A 22,039-nucleotide genomic window follows, 5' to 3' on the forward strand; every position below is an offset into this window, starting at 1 on the left:
GAGGATAGCAGATCAAAGATTGTTTCTTTTTTCTATTTTGTTCCTGAATTGCCACATTGCCATTTTTTCCACATTCATTTTGTTGGAGGGCTGTCGCATACAATGAGGTGGTAAGCCAGACTAATTGTAACTTGGCATTACTGGAATAACATAGTTTCACTCATCTGTTCAACAGTCAGGCTGCAACTGGATAATGAGGACAGAATGTCCAACCATACATCTGAATTTCTGCTCTTGGAATTTTCAGATATCCGAGAACTACAGATCTTACATTTCTTTGTATTCTTAGTAGTATACTTGACTGTAGTAACTAGCAATCTTCTCATCATCATTGCTGTAGCCTTTGATCATCACCTGCACGCCCCCATGTACTTTTTTCTCATGAACCTGGCTCTTCTGGATATTGGCATAGTGTCCGTCACAGTACCCAAAGCTATGGCCAATTCCCTCCTGAACACCAGGTCCATTTCTTTTCCTGCCTGTGTGGCTCAGGTTTTCTTCCTCTTTCTCCTTGGAGGGTCAGATTTTGCCATCTTAACCATAATGGCACATGATCGGTATGTCGCTATCTGCAATCCATTGCAATACGAGACAATTATGCACAGAGGAGCCTGCATTGTGATGGCAGCCAGTGCATGGATTGCAGGTACACTCAATGGTTTATTACACATTGGAGGAACTTTTGCCATCACCTTCTGCTCCAACATAATCGATCAGTTCTTCTGTGAAGTTCCACAGATTCTTAAACTCTCTTGTTCTGACACGTATCTAATTGAAGTTGGTATTATTATGTTTGTCTGTCTACTTGTACTAGGATGCTTTGTCTACATAATTGCCTCCTACATGCAGATTTTTGTAACAGTGCTCAGAATTCCATCTGTTCATGGTCAGAAAAAGGCCCTCTCCACTTGCCTTCCCCATCTCACTGTGATGTCTTTGCTTATCATAAGTGGCCTCTTGGCCTATGTGAGGCCTCACAGTCACACTTCATCTGAGCAGAATGTTCTTTTTGCAATAATCTATTTGGTTCTCCCTCCATTGCTCAACCCATTCATCTATAGCATGAGGAACAAAGACATAAAGAGAGCAATACTGAAGCTGTCTGATTTGGGGTGTGTATCAAAGACAGTAGCAGGCAAAGCTTTTCTTTGAAAGTGGGGCTGAATAATGTGCAGAAATTTTCTTCTTTTGACCTTAGATATTGTATCCTAGAAAGACTGTGTTGACATTTTTGAAGTATTTCAGAAGATGTTGATAATGGTGACAACCAATTCCATGTTTACCTGGGCAAAGAGTGCCCTCACAATGATGATCTCTGCCCTCTGCAACATACCCCCAACCTGCAGTGCATCCTTTGTCTATGTGCTCCTGACCACCGGACAACCACCTGTATGCCCTTTCCTCAATGACACCCTGAGACATGTATGGCTGGATGTATCATAGACTGCAAACTCTTTCCTAAGTATAGTGGGAAGCTCAGGTAGCTGAGAGCATAGGAGATGGAGGATTTGCAAGAAAATGGATGAAAGAAGGGATCTCAGGCAGGTGTCAGAGGAGGTGTACAGTGAATCCTGCCAGAAGCCTGGGGTCCTGGCCAATTCTCTACTACTGATGTCAACCCTGTTAGAAGTAGAAGTTCTAGAAGTGGAAGAACTCACTGTAGTTCTCTGTTTGGGATGCATTCAGTTCTCTATATAAGAATACTGAATACAGTTCTCAATATAAGAAAACTGAATGCATCCCAAACAGGGAACTCTAGTGAGAACTTCCAGTATACTCCTCCTACCGATGGTGCCAATGGGGAAGGCTTTCTTGGCCACGGTTTCATGATGGCCTTGGAAGAGTGGGAGTTAACTGGGTGGGAGTTAATTAATTTTAATATATATTTAATTTTTAAAAATATTGGTGATATGACCATTTTGATCACTCAAACAGCACATTCATGATATTGACTTTCAGCTTCTGGTGGGTGGGACTTGAAGAGCATATTCAATGGTAAAAAGTTTGAGAAAGTCTGCATAAGGACTTCTGCTTCTCTTAGAAGGTTTCTTGCACTAACAAGAGCAAAAAGACAATAATGGGCATCTGTCTTCATTTTCTACTAGATTTTATTTTTTTGGGGGGGGGATCAATATAATCAGTGTAGGAGAATAAAGCTTAACCTTTCTTTTCTCATGCACTTTGATTGTCCATTGCTCAAGGTTTCCGGGACTTACAGATGATCATCTAATTAACATCTTGCTTGCAGATAAAGACAATTCTGTTTCTTACATGGTGGCAAAGTTTTGCTATACTGCCAGCAGAGTGCGGAAAATCTTTGGCTACTGTTGATGCTGAATGACCTGACTGTCAAAATGCTGTACTAATGTTTTGTGCCTTTGTTGGCACAAACGAATGCCAAATGTCCTGTTAAAACGCTGTAATAATGTATGTGGTCTGTAGATATTTTGATGCTGGTCAATGACCATAATAAATAATAAAATAAAGATTGTCCATTGTTATGCAGAGCAACTTTTGTAGACAAAGGCAGTGCCACCCCAGCGAACCCTGCTGAGTACTGTGTGGAAGAACTCCATTGTAAATCATTTCTCAACATCTCTAACCTTGAAGACCCTATTATGAGATAATCTAAAATGACAGAAAGATATAATAATGGAGGATGGAATGCATCAGTCTTACTTTCAGCTTGTGGAGTACACTGATCCCGCACCAGCCATTATTTCTGGTTGAGATTATTTACTACATCATGCTGGGGGTGGGTGGGTCAGTAATATGACAGAGGAAAAATGGGCAAGCTAAATGATTTTAAGACAAATTTCAGTTTACAATATTGAGTGAAATATCTAACTTATGCTCTGTGTTTAGTTTATTTGTATCTTGATATGATATTTTAAGAGCCTCTTGTGGCACAGAGTGGTAAAGCGGCATACATGCTGTTTGAAGCTCTGCCCATGAAGCTGGGAGTTCGATCCCAGCAGCCGGCTCAAGGTTGACTCAGCCTTCCATCCTTCCAAGGTTGGTAAAATGTTTGCTGGGGGATAAACGGTAATGACTGGGGAAGGCACTGGCAAACCACCCCGTATTGAGTTTGCCATGAAAACACTAGAGGGCATCACCCCAAGGGTCAGACATGACTCAGTGCTTGCACAGGGGATACCTTTACCTTTACCTTTATGATATTTTAAACCAGATGAGATCTTCCCTGAACCACCAGGGAAGGGGGGAATTTTTAAAAATGAAATTATTATTGTCATTAGCATTATCATTGTTGTCAGTAAGCTACAAGAAAGAACTGAGGACAGCCACAAATAGCACTGTTCTTAATGTTACAACAGGACTAAAGCTGATAAGACATCCAATTGTCACATGACCTTGAGGACCAATCACCTCTTGAAATGTGCTTGCAGCTCCATTGCTTCAGATCTTGCTTTTGAGGGGGGGGGGTTAAGAAGAAGAAGAAGGAGTTGGTTCTTATATGTCGCTTTTCTCTACCTGGAGTCTCAAAGCGGCTTACAGTCACCTTCCCTTTCCTCTCCCCACAACAGATACCCTGTGAGGTGGGTGAGGCTGAGAGAGCCCTGATATCACTGCTCGTTCAGAACAGCTTCATCAGCACCATGGGGAACCCAAGGTCACCCAGCTGGCTGCATGTGGGGGAGTTCAGAATTGAACCCAGCATGCCAGATTAGAAGTCCACACTCCTAACCACTACATCAAACTGGCAGCAACAGTGGTGGTGCCCCCCTTGGCCAAGCTGCTCATCATGCCGCAACCACTGTGAAAGGATTGTTTGACTCCCTAAGGGGCCCCGACCCCTAGGTTGAGAACCACTGCTTTGCCTGTACATTTCCTTCTCTTGTTTCTACTTGTATGCATTAGTGTAACTGCATATCTGTAAATCTTATCTGTATTGTGTGTGTTATTTTTAATAAAACTATATTATGCTTTTAATATCTGTTGTCTGCCTTGGTTTCCTAAAAGTGCACAATTACCTTGTAAAACATTGGCAAAAGGTCTTCACTGGTTGGCCCCTCTTGCTCTACTAATTCCCCTCTACAACTTAGAATTTTGGGAAACATACTAGCCAGTGTCAGTCCTCTTCTGAGAGCTCTCAGAATCAGGCTTGCCTCGACTATCTAGCTCAGGGCATGGACACAAGGTGGATATATCTGGATTCCAATTTCCATACAAAATACTAATAATTGAGAGAGACCGAAAAGTTTTAATTCTGTTCTTGTTAGTCATACCATTTCTTCTCATTGTTTCCTGACCTCATACACACCTTCTTTGCACATCCTGACATCCAAATCCAATAGCGTATACCAGCCCAATTTAGTCATAACGATGAAATCTGTTGTACTCATGGTCAACAGGAGCTGAGAGGAGAATTTATGAAGGCAAGCTTGACTGGACTCACATAACTGGATTCACAATTCCTGCAAGGATAAGGGAAATAATGAGAGAAAGGGAGGAGGGAGAGGAATAACTCAATGTTTCAAACTGAGAAGAGCTGCCTTGATGGAAATCACCTAGCCAAGCTTGACAGGATGAACACAAGCGGATTCACAATACCTGCAAAGATAAAGGAAAGAATCAGAGAAGGGGGGGATGAAGAATAACTCACCATGTTAAACTGAGAATAGGCACCTTGATAGAATTCACCAAGCCAAGTTTGACAGGACTCACACAACTGGATTCACAATTCTTGCAAAGATTAAAAAAAAGGATCAGAGGGGGGGGGGAGAGAATAATCCATTGTTTTAAATGAACAGGAGCCATGCTTACACAGTAGCCTAAGTAGGTTTTGGGGGACTCACAGCATTGGACTCAAAATTCCTGCAAAGATAATGGAAAGGGGGGGGGGAATCAGAAATTGATTTGTAGGGAATCCTCTGAAAAGGGAGGAGAAAGGCAGGCACCCAGGTCAGAGTTAGTGATCCCAAGGGGCAGTGAGGCAAGCAAAGCCTTTGAAGAGAAGCACCGTCTGAGCTCTATGCTGGGACAGGCTGGCTGTGCAACCTTTGAAAGCCCTCTAGCTGAGGAGGCAATACCATGCAAGTCGAGCGGAAGACAGGATCCAAGCCCCTCTCAGCAGCAAAGTAAGGCATGAGTGTTGAATGTGCATCTTAAGCAGGAGTGCCGGAAAAGTCATTGTGCAAATATCAATGGGAGGGGCACTGCCCCCTGTCTTCCCTTTTTCTATCCCAGTGAGCAGCAAACAGAGCCCCAAATGACAGCCCGGCTTCCTCTCGGCCCCTGACCACCACTTGCAGTTTGTACTTCGACTGGGCTTTGAGCAGCCAAGGGGACTGTCAGGGCTTGCTATAAGTTAAAGGCTCTCCTGATCTGGTATATTAGGCTAGGGCTCTCCCTATATCTAGTTCTTCATTTAGGTAGGAAAAACCATATGCATCACTATAGGATGGGCAAGAATTGTCTTGGCAGTAGTAAGTGTGAAGAGGATCTGGGGGTCTTAGAAGAAGAAGAAGAAGAGTTGGTTCTTATATGCCGCTTTTCCCTACCCGAAGGAGGCTCAAAGCAGCTTACAGTCGTCTTCCCATTCCTTAGTAGACCAGACACTGAACCTGAGTCAGTAGTGTGACTTGGGGGCTAAAAACGCAAATGGGATATGGGCCATTATTAAAAGAAATATAGTGCCCGATCGTGCAAGGTGATGTTGCCACTTTACTCCGCTCTGGTAAGACCACACTTGGAGTCCTGTGTTGTTTTGGGCATCACAACGAAAGAAAGATGTCAATAAACTGAAATATGTACAGATGAGAGCTGTGAAGATGGTGAGGGGTTTGAAGACCAGGTTATATGAGGAAAGGTTGAGGGAGGTTAGCCTGTTTAGCCTGGAGAGACAGCAGGTAAGAGGTGACATGATAACCCTCTTCAACTACTCGAAGGCCTGTCATATAGAAGAGTTGTTTTCTGTTGCCCCAGAGGGTTCATAGATCTTTTTACAAACTTTTACTCTGTATAAGGTGTTTCATTCACACTGTATGCTTCAAGTGGGTTGCCGTGTTGGTCTGCAGTAGCACAACACAAATGGAGTCCAATAACACCTTTTAGACAAACAAAGATTTATTCAGGGCATGAAGTACCCTTCCTCAGACAAAATGGAGCAAGGATCATAAGCTTACAGATATAAGGCAAAAGTAAATTGGTGGCAAATCATTAAACTTTGTCATAATATCCAGATTAAGCCATATTATGCCATATGATTATGCCATAATTCTTTGCTAAAACAGCTAATCGGTCCTTTTGTGTTCAGTTGTAGTTTACAAAACCATCGGAGAAATAACACTGTCCATGTTAGTAATCAATGGCAGACACTTTCCCAGTTGTAAAAAGAAATAATTAAAAGAGACTAGTTGCTTGCCCCCATCCGTCTCCAATTAAGTGTGAAAGCATCCCAGCAAGTGACAAGCTGTGCTGGCAAGTTATGCTCATTTCACTAAGAACTATCCATGAGCTTTCAGATTCAACTTCATGCTCTGTCAGAGACTCGGGCTTACCTTCAGCCCACAAGTAGCCCATATTGCGTGTTAGAGCTAAGATAGTTTCCCCATCTTTATGAACAACATATACATCACAGGGAAGGTTAAGAGTAGGCCAATGAACAGAATTTCACTGCTTCCCCAGCTCCGGCCTAAGATCTCTTTTGGAGGAGCCAGCTTGGTGTACTACGTAGGAGTCCGGATTTCTAATCTGGTGAGCTGGGTTTGATTGTGCACTCCCCCACATGCAGCCAGCTGGGTGACCTTGGGCTTGCCACAGCACTAATAAAGCTGTTTTTACTGAGCAGTAATATCAGGGCTCTCTCAGCTTCACCTACTTCACAGGGTGTCTGCTGTGGGAAGCGGAAAGGGAAGGAGATTGTAAGCCACTTTGAGACTCCTTCGGGTAGAGAAAAAAAGCATATAACAATAAACTCTTCTTCTTCTATGGTGAGAAGCCTTAACTCCTAAAATAAAATGAAGACAAAGCAAATCAACAACAAGGAGGCAAATGGGTCCTTTCGGAGCAACTTTGAAACATCTTTATTCACAAATATCTGAAAGAAATGGATTATTTGCATCATTTCAATCTGATTTCAATATAATTATGGAACTGAGACGGCCTTGGTCACCCTGGCAGATGACATGTGATGAAAATGGTGAGAGAGACTTTCAACAGAACCCAGGCAGAAAACAAAATTGCCCAAATTGAGTGGGTGGCTGATAGAAAAATCTAAGGCCTTTTTCTTATCAGTTGTTCTCTTTTGTTCAGTTCAGGCCTCAGGAGAATGACATAGCATTTGGGAAAAAAGATAGAGCCTAGTAGGCCAGCACCGGAAGCTAAGATGGAGAAGATCTCCACGGCTACCATATCTTTTCCTTTAGTGCTTAGGTAGGTAGGCACAAAGGTCAGCCAAACACTGCAAAAGACCAACATGCTGAAGGTGATGAACTTGGCCTCGTTGAAACTGTCAGGCAACTTTCTAGCTTTGAAAGCCACAATGAAGCAGATAGTGGCAAGAAATCCAATGTAACCCAGGCCACAGTAAAACATGGTGACTGACCCTTCATTGCACTGCACTATGATTTCTTTACTCAGTGATTGGGTGTCGATATCTGGGAAGGGAGGAGAAGAGCCTAGCCAAATGGCACAAATGGCAAGCTGAACAAAGGAGCAAACAATAACAATATAATGTGCCAAATGTTTCCCCACCTGTTTTCGAAAAAGGTTTCCCGGCTTGGAGGCCAAAAAAACCGTAACAACAGTCACTGTTTTTGCCAGTACAGAGGAAACAGCAACACAGAAAACAATGCCAAAAGTCATTTGTCGGAGGAGGCAGGTCAGGTTGTTAGGCTGTCCAATGAAGAGCAAGGAGCAGAGGAAGCAAAGGAGCAGGGAGATGAGCAGAATATAGGTCAAGGTCCGGTTGTTGGCTTTAACGATAGGAGTGTCCTGGTGCTTCATGAAGGCCAGAAGCACCAATGCTGTTATCAGAGAGAAGGAAAGAGCTAAAGAGGCTAAAACAATGCCCATAGGTTCAGGAAATGACAGGAAGTTTGGGATCTTGGGAAGGCAGTGGTCTTGTCCTTGGTTTGGATAATGACTGTCAGAGCATGTGATGCAATAATCCATGTCTGAGAGGAGAACATAATTAGAGATTGTAATTATTCAACAAGAAAAGATTTTTTAAAGATAGTACCTAATATTGTACCATCAACCCATAATGGAGCCAGTGTAATATATCATTCCTAACACTGAAAATATCTAATAAGCAATGCCCCCATTTGCACCTTCAGGGTTCTACCTATGGTCAGCCATCCTTATTTCAAGAAAGTATGCCACAACAGTTTCCAGTCTTTCCTCTCCAGCGCATAAATCTGATAATGTATAATCAAACACTTGCTCCCAGAAGTCCTTGATAAAACCATCCCTCTTTGCCCAGGAAGGTTCTAAGAGCTGAAGAAATATGTGGAAGCCTAGGATGGTCTTTGAATGAATTGAGAAGGAAAGAGTATCTTGGAATACCAGTATATCAAATGCTTTTTGAAAAATAGTTAATGCAAAATCAACATGGGCTGTTGTAATTCACAACTTTCCTAGAAAGTTAATCTCCACGTATTCGGCTTTGGTTAGATTCATTAAAATGATGGACATAACAATAATGGTTACCAGCCAAATAATTGTTCCAGTTTCTCCATATAGAACAATTGCATTGTCCTTCCTGTCAATGAGCATGGACAGATTAACTGTCTCTGTCACCCAAAAAAACTAGAGTTCCAGGATTTTCTAGGAAACTAATGGGCAGGGAATTCAGACACACAAATGGAAATACTTATTTAAACCCTACATAGTCAAAATATGGAATTTGCTGCTTGCTGATGTAGAGAGGGATCTAACAGGAACAATATCTACCAGAGCATCTCCTACCCTCTTTGTCTGACATTTTCCCATCTGGACACCGATCACAATCATAGCAGCAGAATTTCTCCCCTTCCTTCTTCTTCCTGCTGGAACCAGGTTTGCAGTTATCATTACACTGAGATAAAGGAGGCACCTGTTCTTGAAGAAAGCAAGAATTTTGCTTCAGAATTACTCTACAAGTTATCAAGGAATCTCCAAGATGGCTCCATGTATATGAAAGGAATTCTTCAAAGCATGATGGAACCAATGAAGGTTTAAATGTGGCATGCTTGTTGAGCTCAGTAATGCTAAAATGAAGAGCTAATTTAGCTAATTTCATGACAAAACATCCATGTAGCCCATTTTCTCCCCTTAAATCTCCTGCCTAACTATTTCATTAAATGACAACGGTTTGTTTGAGACACTGAGAGACACTGGCTGATTCCACATGACATTGTCACCAGGCTGGCCCCCTCCTGGACCTGGCGCTTGTTAGGCTGCCATTGCTGTGCTCTTTTCTGCATTCCCTTTAAGTGCTCCAGGAAGCAACGGGACCTAATCCAGCAGAGGCACATGTGGATGGAAAGATCCGGGCCTGAAGAGCATTTTTTTTTTTGTAGGAAGGTGAGATTGCATTCTCACACAGCCTCAATTACCTGAAAACTGCCTTGCTTCTCCCCTCCCCCACGGTGGAACTATCCACCATCGCAACATCCCCCATGGGGGCAGATTTCAGTGGTTGACAGGGTCCACCATCTTAATTTGTTCCCCACAGGGATGCAGGAGGATGCGGACCAGGTCCACCAACAAAATGTGTCCCCTGAGGGGACACAGAAAGTGGCAGAGCATGTTGCTTCACCTCAACACACCAGAGGCAGCTCAGAGTGGTGCTGCTTGTGCAGAATTGCTTACTGGGATGTTTTCTTTCTTTCTTTCTCAGGAAGATTGTGAATTGAGTTCTGAGTAATTAGCTACAGAAATAGTGAAGCAAAAATATTTGTCTGCATCTTATTCAATTTCATAGAATCATAGAATCATAGAGTTGGAAGGGGCCATACGGGCCATCTAGTCCAACCCCCTGCTCAACGCAGGATTAGCCCTAAGCATCCTAAAGCATCCAAGAAAAGTGTGTATCCAACCTTTGCTTGAAGACTGCCAGTGAGGGGGAGCTCACCACCTCCTTAGGCAGCCTATTTCACTGCTGAACTACTCTGACTGTGAAAAAATTTTTCCTGATATCTAGCCTATATCGTTGTACTTGAAGTTTAAACCCATTACTACGTGTCCTCTCCTCTGCAGCCAAGGGAAACAGCATCCTGCCCTCCTCCAAGTGACAACCTTTCAAATACTTAAAGAGGGCTATCATGTCCCCTCTCAACCTCCTTTTCTCCAGGCTGAACATTCCCAAGTCCCTCAACCTATCTTCATAGGGCTTGGTCCCTTGGCCCCAGATCATCTTTGTCGCTCTCCTCTGTACCCTTTCAATTTTATCTACGTCCTTCTTGAAGTGAGGCCTCCAGAACTGCACACAGTACTCCAGGTAAGGTCTGACCAGTGCCGTATACAATGGGACTATGACATATTGTGATTTCCTCTATAGCGAGACCAGCAGCTGGAATAGTGAACTCGAACTTTCCATCCATTATAGCAGGGGTAGTCAACCTGTGGAGAATAGTTTAGACCAGGGTTAATCCATGGACATCTGGATGACCACAGGTTGACTACCCCTGGTCTAAACGATTTCCTCATACTGAAGGGCTTCCTGAGGGAACATGTGATAAAAGGAAGGGTGACCTAATGAACCATCCATATCTGATTCAAAGTAGCCGTGGGTTGACTATTAAAGGAAAAAAAATCATGTCAGAGGAAAAGTAGCATGGTTAACAGTGGCAACTTCTAAACTGGTGAGCCAGGATTGATTCCTCGTTCTTCAACATGCAGCCAGCAGGGTGACTTTGGGATTATCACAGCCAGCATAGTGCTTCTTTGATCAAGCAGTCCTGCCCGAGATCTCCCAGCCTCACCAACCTCATAGGGTGTCTGTTGTGTATAGAGGAAGGGAAGGTGATTGTAAGTCACTTTGAGATGCCTTCAGGCAGTGACAAGCAGAATATAGAAACCAACTCTTCATTCCCAGTGTAAATTATCCAGTACTGGTGATGGTGAACAAACCAACTCAGCACCCATGCATTATACAAAATTAAGTACTTTAACACCATCCCCTCCAGTCACTTGAACATATTCCACCTGAATATTAGACATTCTTTGGAGTCTTTCCTGACATCTATTATTTCATAGAATCATAGAGTTGGAAGGGACCTCATGGGTCATCTAGTCCAACCCAGGCACTCACACTCACAACCCTATCGCTCAACTACTGTAACCTGCTACAACATCCCTATCACACCCAATTGCAACTAAACACATGTAATCTCTGCCTTTATTTTTGTTGTATCTCTTAGATATTGCAACCCTTGATAATAGACCAGAAAGTCCAAATAATCCCAGTTCTGCAATCCTACTTGTGGTATCTTGTAAAGACTTAAGCGAGTTGCCTTGTCTGATGTGGCTAGAGAATGAAAGAGGGAAGAGGGATTAGAAGAAGAGTTGGTTTCTATATCCTGCTTGTCACTGCCTGAGGGAGTCTCAAAGTGACTTAGAATCACCTTCCCTTCCTCTGCCAACAACAAATATCCTGTGAGAGAGATATGACAGGACTACTATGTGAGAACAGTATTATCAGGACTGTGATTAGCCCATGGTCAGCCAGCTGGCTGCATTTGAAGGAGAAGTAGGGAATAAACTCGGCTAGCCAAAATAGAAGCTGCCAACCTTAAACACTACACCAAACCAGTTCCCTACACCAATATGACTCTCTGCATCTCCCCTAATATTGCATGAAATGTGTAGGCTTGGGTACACCAGATGGTCAACTGTGTATGAACACTTTGATCATGATATGTGATATCAAGGATGAGTAAAGTACTGCTGAACTATGAAGTGTTGATCCTTATACTGAGAAAAAAAACATTCAAATGCATAACTCTTCTGTCCAAACAGTAAGGGTAAACAAAGAGATGAAAAAATTTAAGACAAAGAAAAGAAAAATGAACATAACTGTTGGGAAATGGTTCATAGGTTCCACTCTATGTACAAAACAAAACATTCCTATATGAGTTTAATTAAAAAAAACATTTGTAGAACAAGTGGGTGATGAATGAATTTAATGCCTTTTCCTTATCAGCTGCTCTCTCCTATTCAATTCAGGCCTCAAGAGGATGACAAAACATTTCGGGAAAAAGATACAGCCCAGTAATCCTACACTGGATGCTAAAATGGAGAAAATCTCCACGGCTACCATGTCTTTTCCTTTAGTGCTCAGGTAGGTAGGCACAAAGGACAACCAAACACTGCAAAAGACCAACATGCTGAAGGTGATGAACTTGGCCTCGTTGAAACTGTCAGGCAACTTTCTAGCTTTGAAAGCCACAATGAAGCAAATAATAGCAAGAAATCCAATGTAACCTAGGGCACAGTAAAACATGGTGGCTGACCCTTCATTGCACTTCACTATGATTTCTCTACTCAGTGAATGGGTGTCCAGATCTGGGAAGGGAGGAGAAGAACCAAGCCAAACAGAGCAAATGAGAACTTCAATGAAGGAGCAAGAAACCTCAATATAATATGCCAAATGTTTCCCCACCCATTTTCGAAAAAGGCTTCTTGGCTTAGAGGCCATAAATGCCACAATAACAGTGACTGTTTTTGCCAGAACAGAAGAAAGAGCAACAGAGAATATGATGCCAAATGTCATCTGTCGGAGCAGGCAAGTCACCTTGTTGGGCTGTCCAATGAAGAGCAAAGAGCAGAGGAAGCAAAGGACAAGAGAGATGAGCAGAACGTAGGTCAAGGTCCGGTTGTTGGCTTTAACGATGGGAGTGTTCTGATGCTTTATGAAGGCCAGAAGCACCAGAGCTGTTATCAGAGAGAAGCAAAGAGCTGAAGAGGCTAAAATAATGCTCATGGGCTCAGTAAAGGACAGGAAGTTTGGGACCTTGGGAAGACAGAGGACTTGTCCTTGGTTTGGATAATGATCTTCAGAGCAAGTGATGCAATAATCCATGTCTGATAAGAGAAGATAATTTGATATTTTTATCCAACAAGAAGAGATTTATGTAACATTTAATCATCAACCCATCATGAAAGCCATTTTATTAACCTAACTTTGAAAATTCATAAGAAGTCCCAACTTCGAAAATATGTAAGATGCCCCATTTTGTTCCTTCTGGGGTATACTGGAATCAGGACATGAATCCTGTAGAGAGTATTGAGGGACTTCTTTGGGGGGCCTGTTGATACCACTCAATTTCTTTCTAGTCATTCTCTTTCCTTAAAACAGAGCCAATCCTTAGTGCTGCCCAGGAATTCAATTTCCTTTAATCTGAGTTGTGTCTTGTAGAGTATTCGTATATTCCATTATATGATTCCATACATTATAGGCTACATCAGATCATTCCACATTCCCTTGGAATAGTAGAGGAACAAATCAGTTTGTTACTGGTGGATACAAATTCATCCATTGTATTAAGGGATGCATCCTTTATCCTATCATCGATCGAAATAAAGAAATATTTTGTGCATGCCAATTTATGTGTGCATTTTAGTCCCATCAAAACTAAGTTTCCTTTGTAAGTTTATAACTGTGTTTTTACGTCTGCAGTTTTATTGCATATTATTGTTGTTATAGTTTGTGCATTGTATGATGTTGAGGCCTGTGGCTATAGCACTAATAAATTACTATTAGTATTAGAAGTGTAAATAAAACAGCTGATATTTTCCCGTGTAAATCTGTGATGCAGCCTCATTTGGATTACTAAGTGCAGTTCTCATCACAAAATTTCTAAAATGACATCACTGAGCTGGGAAAAGTACAGAAGAGGGCATGCAAAATTAATAAGGGTTTGGAAGACTTCCCCATTGAGGAAACGGTGAATAGTCTCAAGCCAGGCTTGCTCAACCAGGCTTTCATGAAACCCTGACGTTTCTTGATGGTCCTGGAAGTTTCCTGAAATGGTAGATGTTAATTGTATGTATGTATGTATGTAACTTACTATAATAAGACAGTAAGGAGTTTTGGGCCTCACACTTTAAAGGCCAATGTGTGCTCATGACTATGTCCTACTGCAGCCTGATTGGCTGGCCGGCCAACGATGCTACATGTTCCACCCCGGACACCCAACCCAAAAGCCCCAGCACAGCCTGCACTGCCATTGGCAGAGATTTTGGGGCTGGCAGAGAGGGAGGAAGGACTGGCACCTTTTGCATTCCAGTATTCAATGGGTTTTGCCCCTAGTATATATATATATAATTAATGTTAAACATTATGTGACATGACCATATATGATCATCTTTACCCCCTCCCCACATACACACAATGGCCAATGTTGGCCTGTTGAAAGGGGGAAGAGGAGGGATCCCAGGTGGGCATATATGCTGCTATGCTTCCCAACCATCTTCTACACAATCACACCACTTCTGGGGTTTCTCGAAGACTATTTCAGGGGATACTCAATGGTAAAAAGGCTGGTCTCAGTGTTTTCAGTTAGGAAAAGAGATGACTAAAGAGACAGACCTGATAGAGGTTGAAAAATAATGAATGGGACAGAATTATTTGTCTCCCTCCCAAGAAATACTAGAACTATGAGTACTCTGGGGAACTAATGGGCAATAGCTTCAGCTCAGGCAAAAGGAAATTCTTCTTTATACCCCACATATCTAAAAATATTGAATTTGCGGCCTGTTGATGTCGAGATGGTCACAAATGTGGGTAGCTTTAAAAACAAATCCTGGAGCCTATCAATGGCTTCTGAATATGTTGGCTAGTGGAAATCTCCACAGTCAGGCAGAAGACCTCTGAAGAACAGGAATAGGAGGCAACATGAAAGGAAGGCCTCTTTCCCCTGTTGTTAGCCATCCAGATGAATTGATTGGCTACTATTGAGATAGGCTGATGGCCTCGTTGGACCACTTGTCTGATCCTGTGGGACTGTATTTCTGTTGTATGTTCTTAATGCATAATGAAAAAACAGCATCTTTAAGTCTTTTTTGATGCTTTCTCACAGTGCAAATATTTACATTCACGCCGCTTAGCAGAAGTAATCTTCACCAGAACATTCCCTACCTGTGGGACTATATCTCTGTTATATGTCCTTAATGTCTTCTTTGATGTTTTCATACAGTGCAAATATTTACATTCCCACCCCTTGACAGAAGTGATCTTCAACAGAGCATTGCTTACCCTCTTTGTCTGACATTTTCCCTTCTGGACACTGATCACAAAGGTAGCAGCAGAATTTCTCCCCTTCCTTCTTCTTCCTGCTGTAGCCAGGCTTGCAGTTATCATTACAGCGAGAGAGAGGAGGCACCTGTCCTTGAAGAAAGTAAGAATTTAAAACTAAGAAGCCATTGTAAGCACTGTGCTTCAGAATTAAATTCTTATAGTGGTGGAAGCATGATATTCCAGATCTCAAAGCTGGATCCTTACATGCGAGAGGAATGCAAAGTCCCCAAACAAGATGGAACTAACCATGGTTGAAATGTGGCATGCTCTTTGAGCTCAGATTTCATAGATTTAAAGCAATCATGGAGTCCATTTGCTCTTCTTAAAACTTACGCCTTCCCATTGCATTAAATGGCAAAGAGTTTTGTATTTGAGAAACACTGAGATGCTGTCTCACCTGTGAAAGGTGTCTGCTCCACTTAATCCTGTCCTCATGGATGATTACTCTTTTACTAAGAGGTTCCTGAGGATCCACCCTCCCGATCTTGACCCGGACATAGGAGTTATTCGCAAAAGTGATCAAGTTGGTAATGTCAAATCCACCTTTCATTTCTCCATATTCATTAAAGGCCACTTCCTCTCCGGCACTATTGTTGAAAGCAATTCTCTGAAGAAGGGTGTGGAGCTTGGGGGAAAGAGAAGAAGAATTAAGGGGCCTGGAGTCAATAGGATGTTGTGGAGTGCTGACCAATGCCTTTTTGATTCAAACAGATTTTTAGATTCCTCTCTTAGACCATTTATGCACTGGAGGTTTCCTGCCAGGCTGCAGGCTGGAGTATTAGTTGTGGCATGTTGCCCCACCTCTTCCTGCACCCACACGGGGGAGCATTTGGCCTGGTGCCCCCAATTTGTGCTCCTGCATGGTAGCTCTGGCAATGAAGTTCCCAGTGCATAAATGGTCTTATAGGAGAGTAGGCATTTATGATTTAAATTATTTTATTTTTGCTCATGAGAATAAACTTCCATTGCTAAACACAAGGCAAAGGAGAGAGGTATAATTCAGGATGTTTCTGGAATGAATGCTGCATAGAGAACATTGAAAAAAGATTAATTTTTATATTGTTCCATCCAATGGTGGCAAAAAGGTATTATCCACAGCTCAGTGTTAAGCATTTTCTTGTCATTCAGAAGGGCCCAGGGACAATCTCCAGCATTGCCAGGTAAAAGGTCAGGTAGTAGATGATGCAAAAGACCTTGGGTGGACACTCTAAAGTGTTTATGCTGGTCTTAGGAAACCTCTATGAATCAAATGTCAAGGAAGACAAGGTAATATCCAGTGGGTAGTAAAGAAGATTTCCTGTAATTTCCATGGCATTGTATTGGGGAATTCCTAAAGTGGGAAGGGGTTGATGTCTCCCCCAGTTTTTCATGAAATATAATTCATATATTCAGCGGATACACTCCATTGTAGAATCCTGATATTTTCAGCCCTTGGGCAGGCACCACTATCAGACAAAAACAAAGATCTCTTGAACAGTGATTGGTCATGAGGTTCTCTAAGTACCTTAACACAAATCCCTCCCTCCACAAGGCTTTGAACCATTGGCTTTTCGATACCTAGACTCTATATTGCTGAAACCACAGAGGGAAATACTGAAACCACTGAAACAATGTTACTGATGTATTCTAAAGGACTGCAAATTTGGAAATCTGTGTCCTATCATTCTGGTTATGTGACAGTTATTATTATTATTTACATTTATTCCCACAACTCACAAGAACGGCTTGTGGCGGGTTACAAATTGTCCCCAATAAAACACCAATAAAATCCCATTAAAAACAATACAGGGACAAAAAAATCATATAATAAAAGCAAAACTTGGGCAAAAATATGGCAATATTGTTCAATTCTCTAATCACACCAAAGAGATATCTAAATAAGGGAGGGGGAGAGGTGGCTATTGCTGATTCATAGCTCCATGCTGCTTAGCACGGGGGGGGGGGTCAGATCTTCCTCACTGACTAGTCCTCAACCAAAGACCTGGTGAAAGACCTCCACTTTACAGGCCATGTGGAAGGCCGAGAGCTCCTGCAGGGACCATAGCTCGACCAGGTCCTCCAGATGTTCTTGGAATACAATTCCCATGAGCTCCTGCCAGCTAATCTTCAATGTTCAATGTAAATCTCCCAAAGCTACAAGGAATGGGCGGTGTAGAAATCCAAACAAATAAATAAATATCTTATGCTTACAACACCTATGCATACATTTGAATCCTCAATAAATTACATTTCATTGAAATGACAATAATTGTAGTTTCTGTGAGACACATGAAAGCCCCCTGTTTGACACAAGTATACCAGAAGAAAGGAAAGGAGGTGCAGGAGAACCCAAGAGAGCCTAGAAAGACATGGTAGTAAAGGACTCCTCATCCGAATCCATGGGCAGAGAAAAATCTTTTTTGATAGGACTTGAGGATGGCAACAAAATCCAGAGAATGGGAAACTCAGAAGGAGGGAGAAACCTCACTTGCTAGGAAACTCAGGACAATTAAATGACTTTCTGACTCTCAGTTGGGCAGGAAAAAGATTTCAAAAGTCAATTCCTTGCACTCTTAACAACAGATTGAACCTTAAACATGGCAGGGGAGCCCCCCCAAACCCAGTGATGAGTAATTACCTTCCATGGTGGCACATTCAAGGAAGCCAAGCTGCTTCCATTAGCTGTTGCTCTGCGGTTGATTCTAGATGCGTCTAAGATGTGTAGGGCATGGGCAATGGCATAGACAGAATTATATATACTGTAGCTATGGTCAGTCATGCTCATTTCAAAAAAAGGTGCCGGAACAGTCTCTAGTCTCTCCTCTTCAGTGCATGTTTCACCAAACTTTGCTGGGTTACTGGAACCTGGTAGCGTACAATCGAACACTTGTTCCCAGAAATCCCTGATAAAACCATCCCCTTTTGCCAAGGAAGGCTTATAATGCTCAATAAAAATCCGGAAATCTGGTGTGTCCTTTGAATAAATTGAGAAGGAAAGAGCCCCATGGAATATTTCTATATAATCAACTTTTTGAAATGAATTGAATGCAAAATCCATCTGGACTGTTGTAATCCACACCTTTCCTGCAGAAGTTCTTGCCATGTATTCTGTAAAATCCATTAAAACAGTAGGCAGAAAGATAATGGCTGCCAGCCAAACTATTGTTCTGGATTCCCCAGATACAACAAGTGTGTTGGCTTTGCTATTCAAGAAATTTGCATTGTTATTGTCTAGAAAATTCTTCAGAAAATCCATGTCATCCCACTGAACCTCTCTGGTTGCTTTCTTTGTGAAGGCTGCACAGATTCCATTCCTAGAAAGCATTGGCTCCAGTGTCTGCAAGAAACGATCCCCCCTTTCATCATCCAGAGTGATGAGGCCAACCCATTTCCACCTGAAATGCAGAAGTAACTGGACGATTCCCTCATACTGAAGGTGAATATGTGGAAACATGTGGTAGAAGGATGGGAAATTGGTTGGGCCATCCACATCTGATTCAAAGGAGCCATAGGACAACTAATAAGAAAAATAACTATGTTAACAGAAATAACTCAAATTGAACTTCAATATCTTAATTGGCATAGCCAGCTTGGTGTAGTGGTTAGGAGTGCAGACTTCTAAACTGGCAATCTGGGTTTGAATCTGCACTCCCTGACATGCAACCAGCTGGATGACCTCGGGCTCACCACAGCATTGACAAAACCTGCTCTAACTGAGCAGTAATATCAGGGCTCCCTCAGCCTCATCCACCTCACAGGTGAGAGGAAAGGAAAGGCGATTGTAAACCGCTTTGACACACCTTCGGGTAGAGAAAAGCAGCATATAAGAACCAACTCTTCTTCTTCTACTTAGAAAAGAAAACAATAATATTTAATACATGAAGGAATGTGATACTGAACATGAAAATACTCTCTCTTATGTTCCCTCGATGTGAACTTCCTTCATGGGTGGAAGTCAAAAGGGCCTCAATCTGTAATATTAATTCCTAGCCAGGAACCAATTTGAGTAGATACTATAATCACAAGTCATGTATAGCTTGGATCAGTTTTTCAACCTAGTAAATATTTTGACCTTTATGTGGTGGTACAGTTAGGATTTTAAATATGCCTGTTTTATTACTTGCCCCACAGTGATTCTGTGTACTCTAGGATTGTTCTCAATGACCATTTACGCACTGGGAACTTCACTGCCCCAGCTCCTGTGCAGGTGCAAAAATTGGGGGCAGATTAGGAGCACCGGGCCAAATGCTCCCCCGTGTGGGTACAGGAAGAGGTGGGGCAACCTGCCATGATTAAAACTCCAGGCTGCAGCCTGGCATGAAACCTCCAGTGCATAAACCGTCAATATGAGAATCCAAAAATCACAGAAAAAGGTCATCAGATTTGTATGAATCAATTACATTTCTTTTTCTATACAATCCTTTTCTTCAATATTTAATAGCTACCATAATAGAAGCAGTGTTTATGGTATTTACAATGAATTATCCTGTAGACAGAATTGGTGAAGAAATCAAATCAACATCCATTCATTGAACAGAAGTACTTTAACACATCCCCTCAACACTTGAATATGTAGAATCTGAATATTCAATGTCGATCTTTAGGAATGCATTCTCAAAATTGGTATTTCAAGGTCCATCTTAAAATTTAAATTATTTATTTCTCTTCTACCATTTTTTTTGTTTTATTTCTCATTTTTGCAACCCCTGATAATAGATCAGCAAAGGTAATTATAATACATGTGAGATTAGTGAAAATCCAAATACCTCCAATTCTCCAATCATACCTGCGGGATCTTGTAAAGACTTAAAAGAATTGCCATGTCTCTTGTGGTTTCAGAACTGTATCCCCCAATTACACCAATCATGTTTTTCTGGGTGCCACATTTGTAGTTTGGAACAAGTTCAGGTGATGCAAAGAGGAGGTCCAGGGTGATCCTGTGGATCCACTTTTGAACTGTGGTGGAGTCACGGATGTGGAACCCAAGAGTGACATTGGGCAATATAGTGGGGTTCTTATTGATCTCATGGATGGCAAAGACTAAGGCAAGGATGTGCTGATAGAACTTTGTTAGTAGTCTGCAATGAAAACCAGTTATTGTTTTAGAAGAGAATCTGGATTGTCACAGTAATATGTCTGAGAACATAAGAAGGTCCCAGATGAATGAGAGATATGGTCCATCTGATCCACATTTTCATTTTCTATAGCACAATGCTACTGGAAAACCCTCAAGTTGGACATGGCGCTATCAGGAAGCCCTACTGCCTCCAATGACTGGCATCCAATGGATACTGGATGTTCCTGTTAGTTTCCAAAAGAAAGGGCCCTTAATAGATCCATAAATTTTCTTAACCCCCTTTAGGATGTGTAATGAAGTCACCTTCAGCATATTTAGTGCTCTATGATGAAGCACTTTCATATGTCTGTTCCACTTATAGTCGTAATAAAAAATTCTGACTTCTACTCTTGTGAACAGTGGGCTAGACACACTTGTTCTGCTTTATGCAAATTAAACATAATGTCTTTCAGATCTTCCTTTATGTTGTTAGTCTAAAATGCAACGGATCTGTAACCTGAAGGTTGAAAATTCATGACTACTGATGCACCCTTGGTCCAGAATATACTGATCAACATGACAAGTCTCTTCTGGCATAGAACTACTTTTACATTTTCATCACACTGAGATTATCTTACAAGTTACTCTCTATATATTTTTTTCAAATATAAGGTCCCTGCTCTTTTCCTCTTTTCTAATTTTGTCCTCCCCAGTGCTGAACTGAACTTTTCCAAAATAGCCCCGCAAATGAATGGATGGATATTTTGTGCAATGTGAAAAAAAAAAAAATCCCTGACTCCTGCTGTACATTTTGTAATCTAGGAATGCTCAATGCATGAATGCTCCAACCAAAAAAGTGCAGTCTGCTCATAAATTATCAGTGAAGCAATGCTGCCTATGTTTGGCCTTGGGGTGTGATTACTTCATTTTGGTACCCAAAATATGCCCTCATCCCTTACATTGGATCACATTTATAATCCAGGTCTGAGTGCTGACAAAATGGAACCTTCTGGGAGCCACAGCCAATATGAGTGACAATTCCACCAATCAGGATTTCTCCTGGCTGATACCACTGATGTGGAATCTGAGGAGGATTGTTTCCAGTGCACTTCATGCTACGTAATTCATACATGAGCAAGGAGCATTAGTAACAACAGCAACATTACAGATTCTGCCATGTCCAATCTAAAAAGTCATCCCTCCTCTTCTTTTTCTCCTGTATACCATAGTCATTTAGCTACCAATTTCAAAAAGATTATTCACATGGCTTCTATGTCATCCATTTTCCACGTATACTCGTATGAACCTTGAATTTCATGTCCCAACTATCTGCTTTGTATGCTACTCAAGAGATAGTGAGTAGTGAATCAATATTTTTCTAATACCCCATTTTAGCAGCAAATGACTCAGTGGTGGCTTTTATCAAGAAATGTGAGATTTGATTTCTGATTTGTTTTCAGTTTTCTTCTGGAAGGCAATTCGAACTTCGACAGGGTGAAGAAATGACATTGATTCTGATAATTATAGTGGAGATAATCTCCTCTGGAAGACTGTTAATTGAGTTCTGGGGTAATTAGCTGCAGAAACAGTGAAGCAAAAATATTTTTCTTAAACTTTCCCTCTATGAAATAATCCAAGAAAAACCTGAGGATTCCCAGAAGGAAAGTGACAATGCAATAACTGTGAAAATTTCCTGTGATTCAAACTATTTCTTAATTTATTTAGAACATTTCTGTACCAGTTGTCTCAAGAGAGTGTTC

The 22,039-nt window shown here is 41.7% G+C and overlaps 2 protein-coding genes across 2 annotated transcripts; one reads left to right on the forward strand and one right to left on the reverse strand.

Annotated features, from left to right (window-relative positions):
* The first annotated feature begins 204 nt into the window (after positions 1 to 204).
* On the forward strand, positions 205 to 1,152 carry LOC143825270 (olfactory receptor 14A16-like). Its single transcript, XM_077313295.1, has one exon. It carries the CDS (start codon positions 205 to 207, stop codon positions 1,150 to 1,152), a length of 948 nt encoding a protein of 315 aa, XP_077169410.1.
* A 10,975-nt stretch (positions 1,153 to 12,127) lies between these two features.
* LOC143826702 (vomeronasal type-2 receptor 26-like) lies at positions 12,128 to 18,677 on the reverse strand. The gene is made up of 4 exons (XM_077315604.1): positions 17,862 to 18,677; positions 15,642 to 15,869; positions 15,203 to 15,329; positions 12,128 to 13,029 (listed from the first exon to the last, which is right to left on the reverse strand). Exons 1-4 carry the CDS (start codon positions 18,675 to 18,677, stop codon positions 12,128 to 12,130), a joined length of 2,073 nt encoding a protein of 690 aa, XP_077171719.1.
* Positions 18,678 to 22,039: the final 3,362 nt, after the last annotated feature.

The sequence above is a fragment of the Paroedura picta genome, chromosome 16 (assembly GCF_049243985.1).
Source record: "Paroedura picta isolate Pp20150507F chromosome 16, Ppicta_v3.0, whole genome shotgun sequence".
NCBI lineage: Eukaryota > Metazoa > Chordata > Lepidosauria > Squamata > Gekkonidae > Paroedura > Paroedura picta.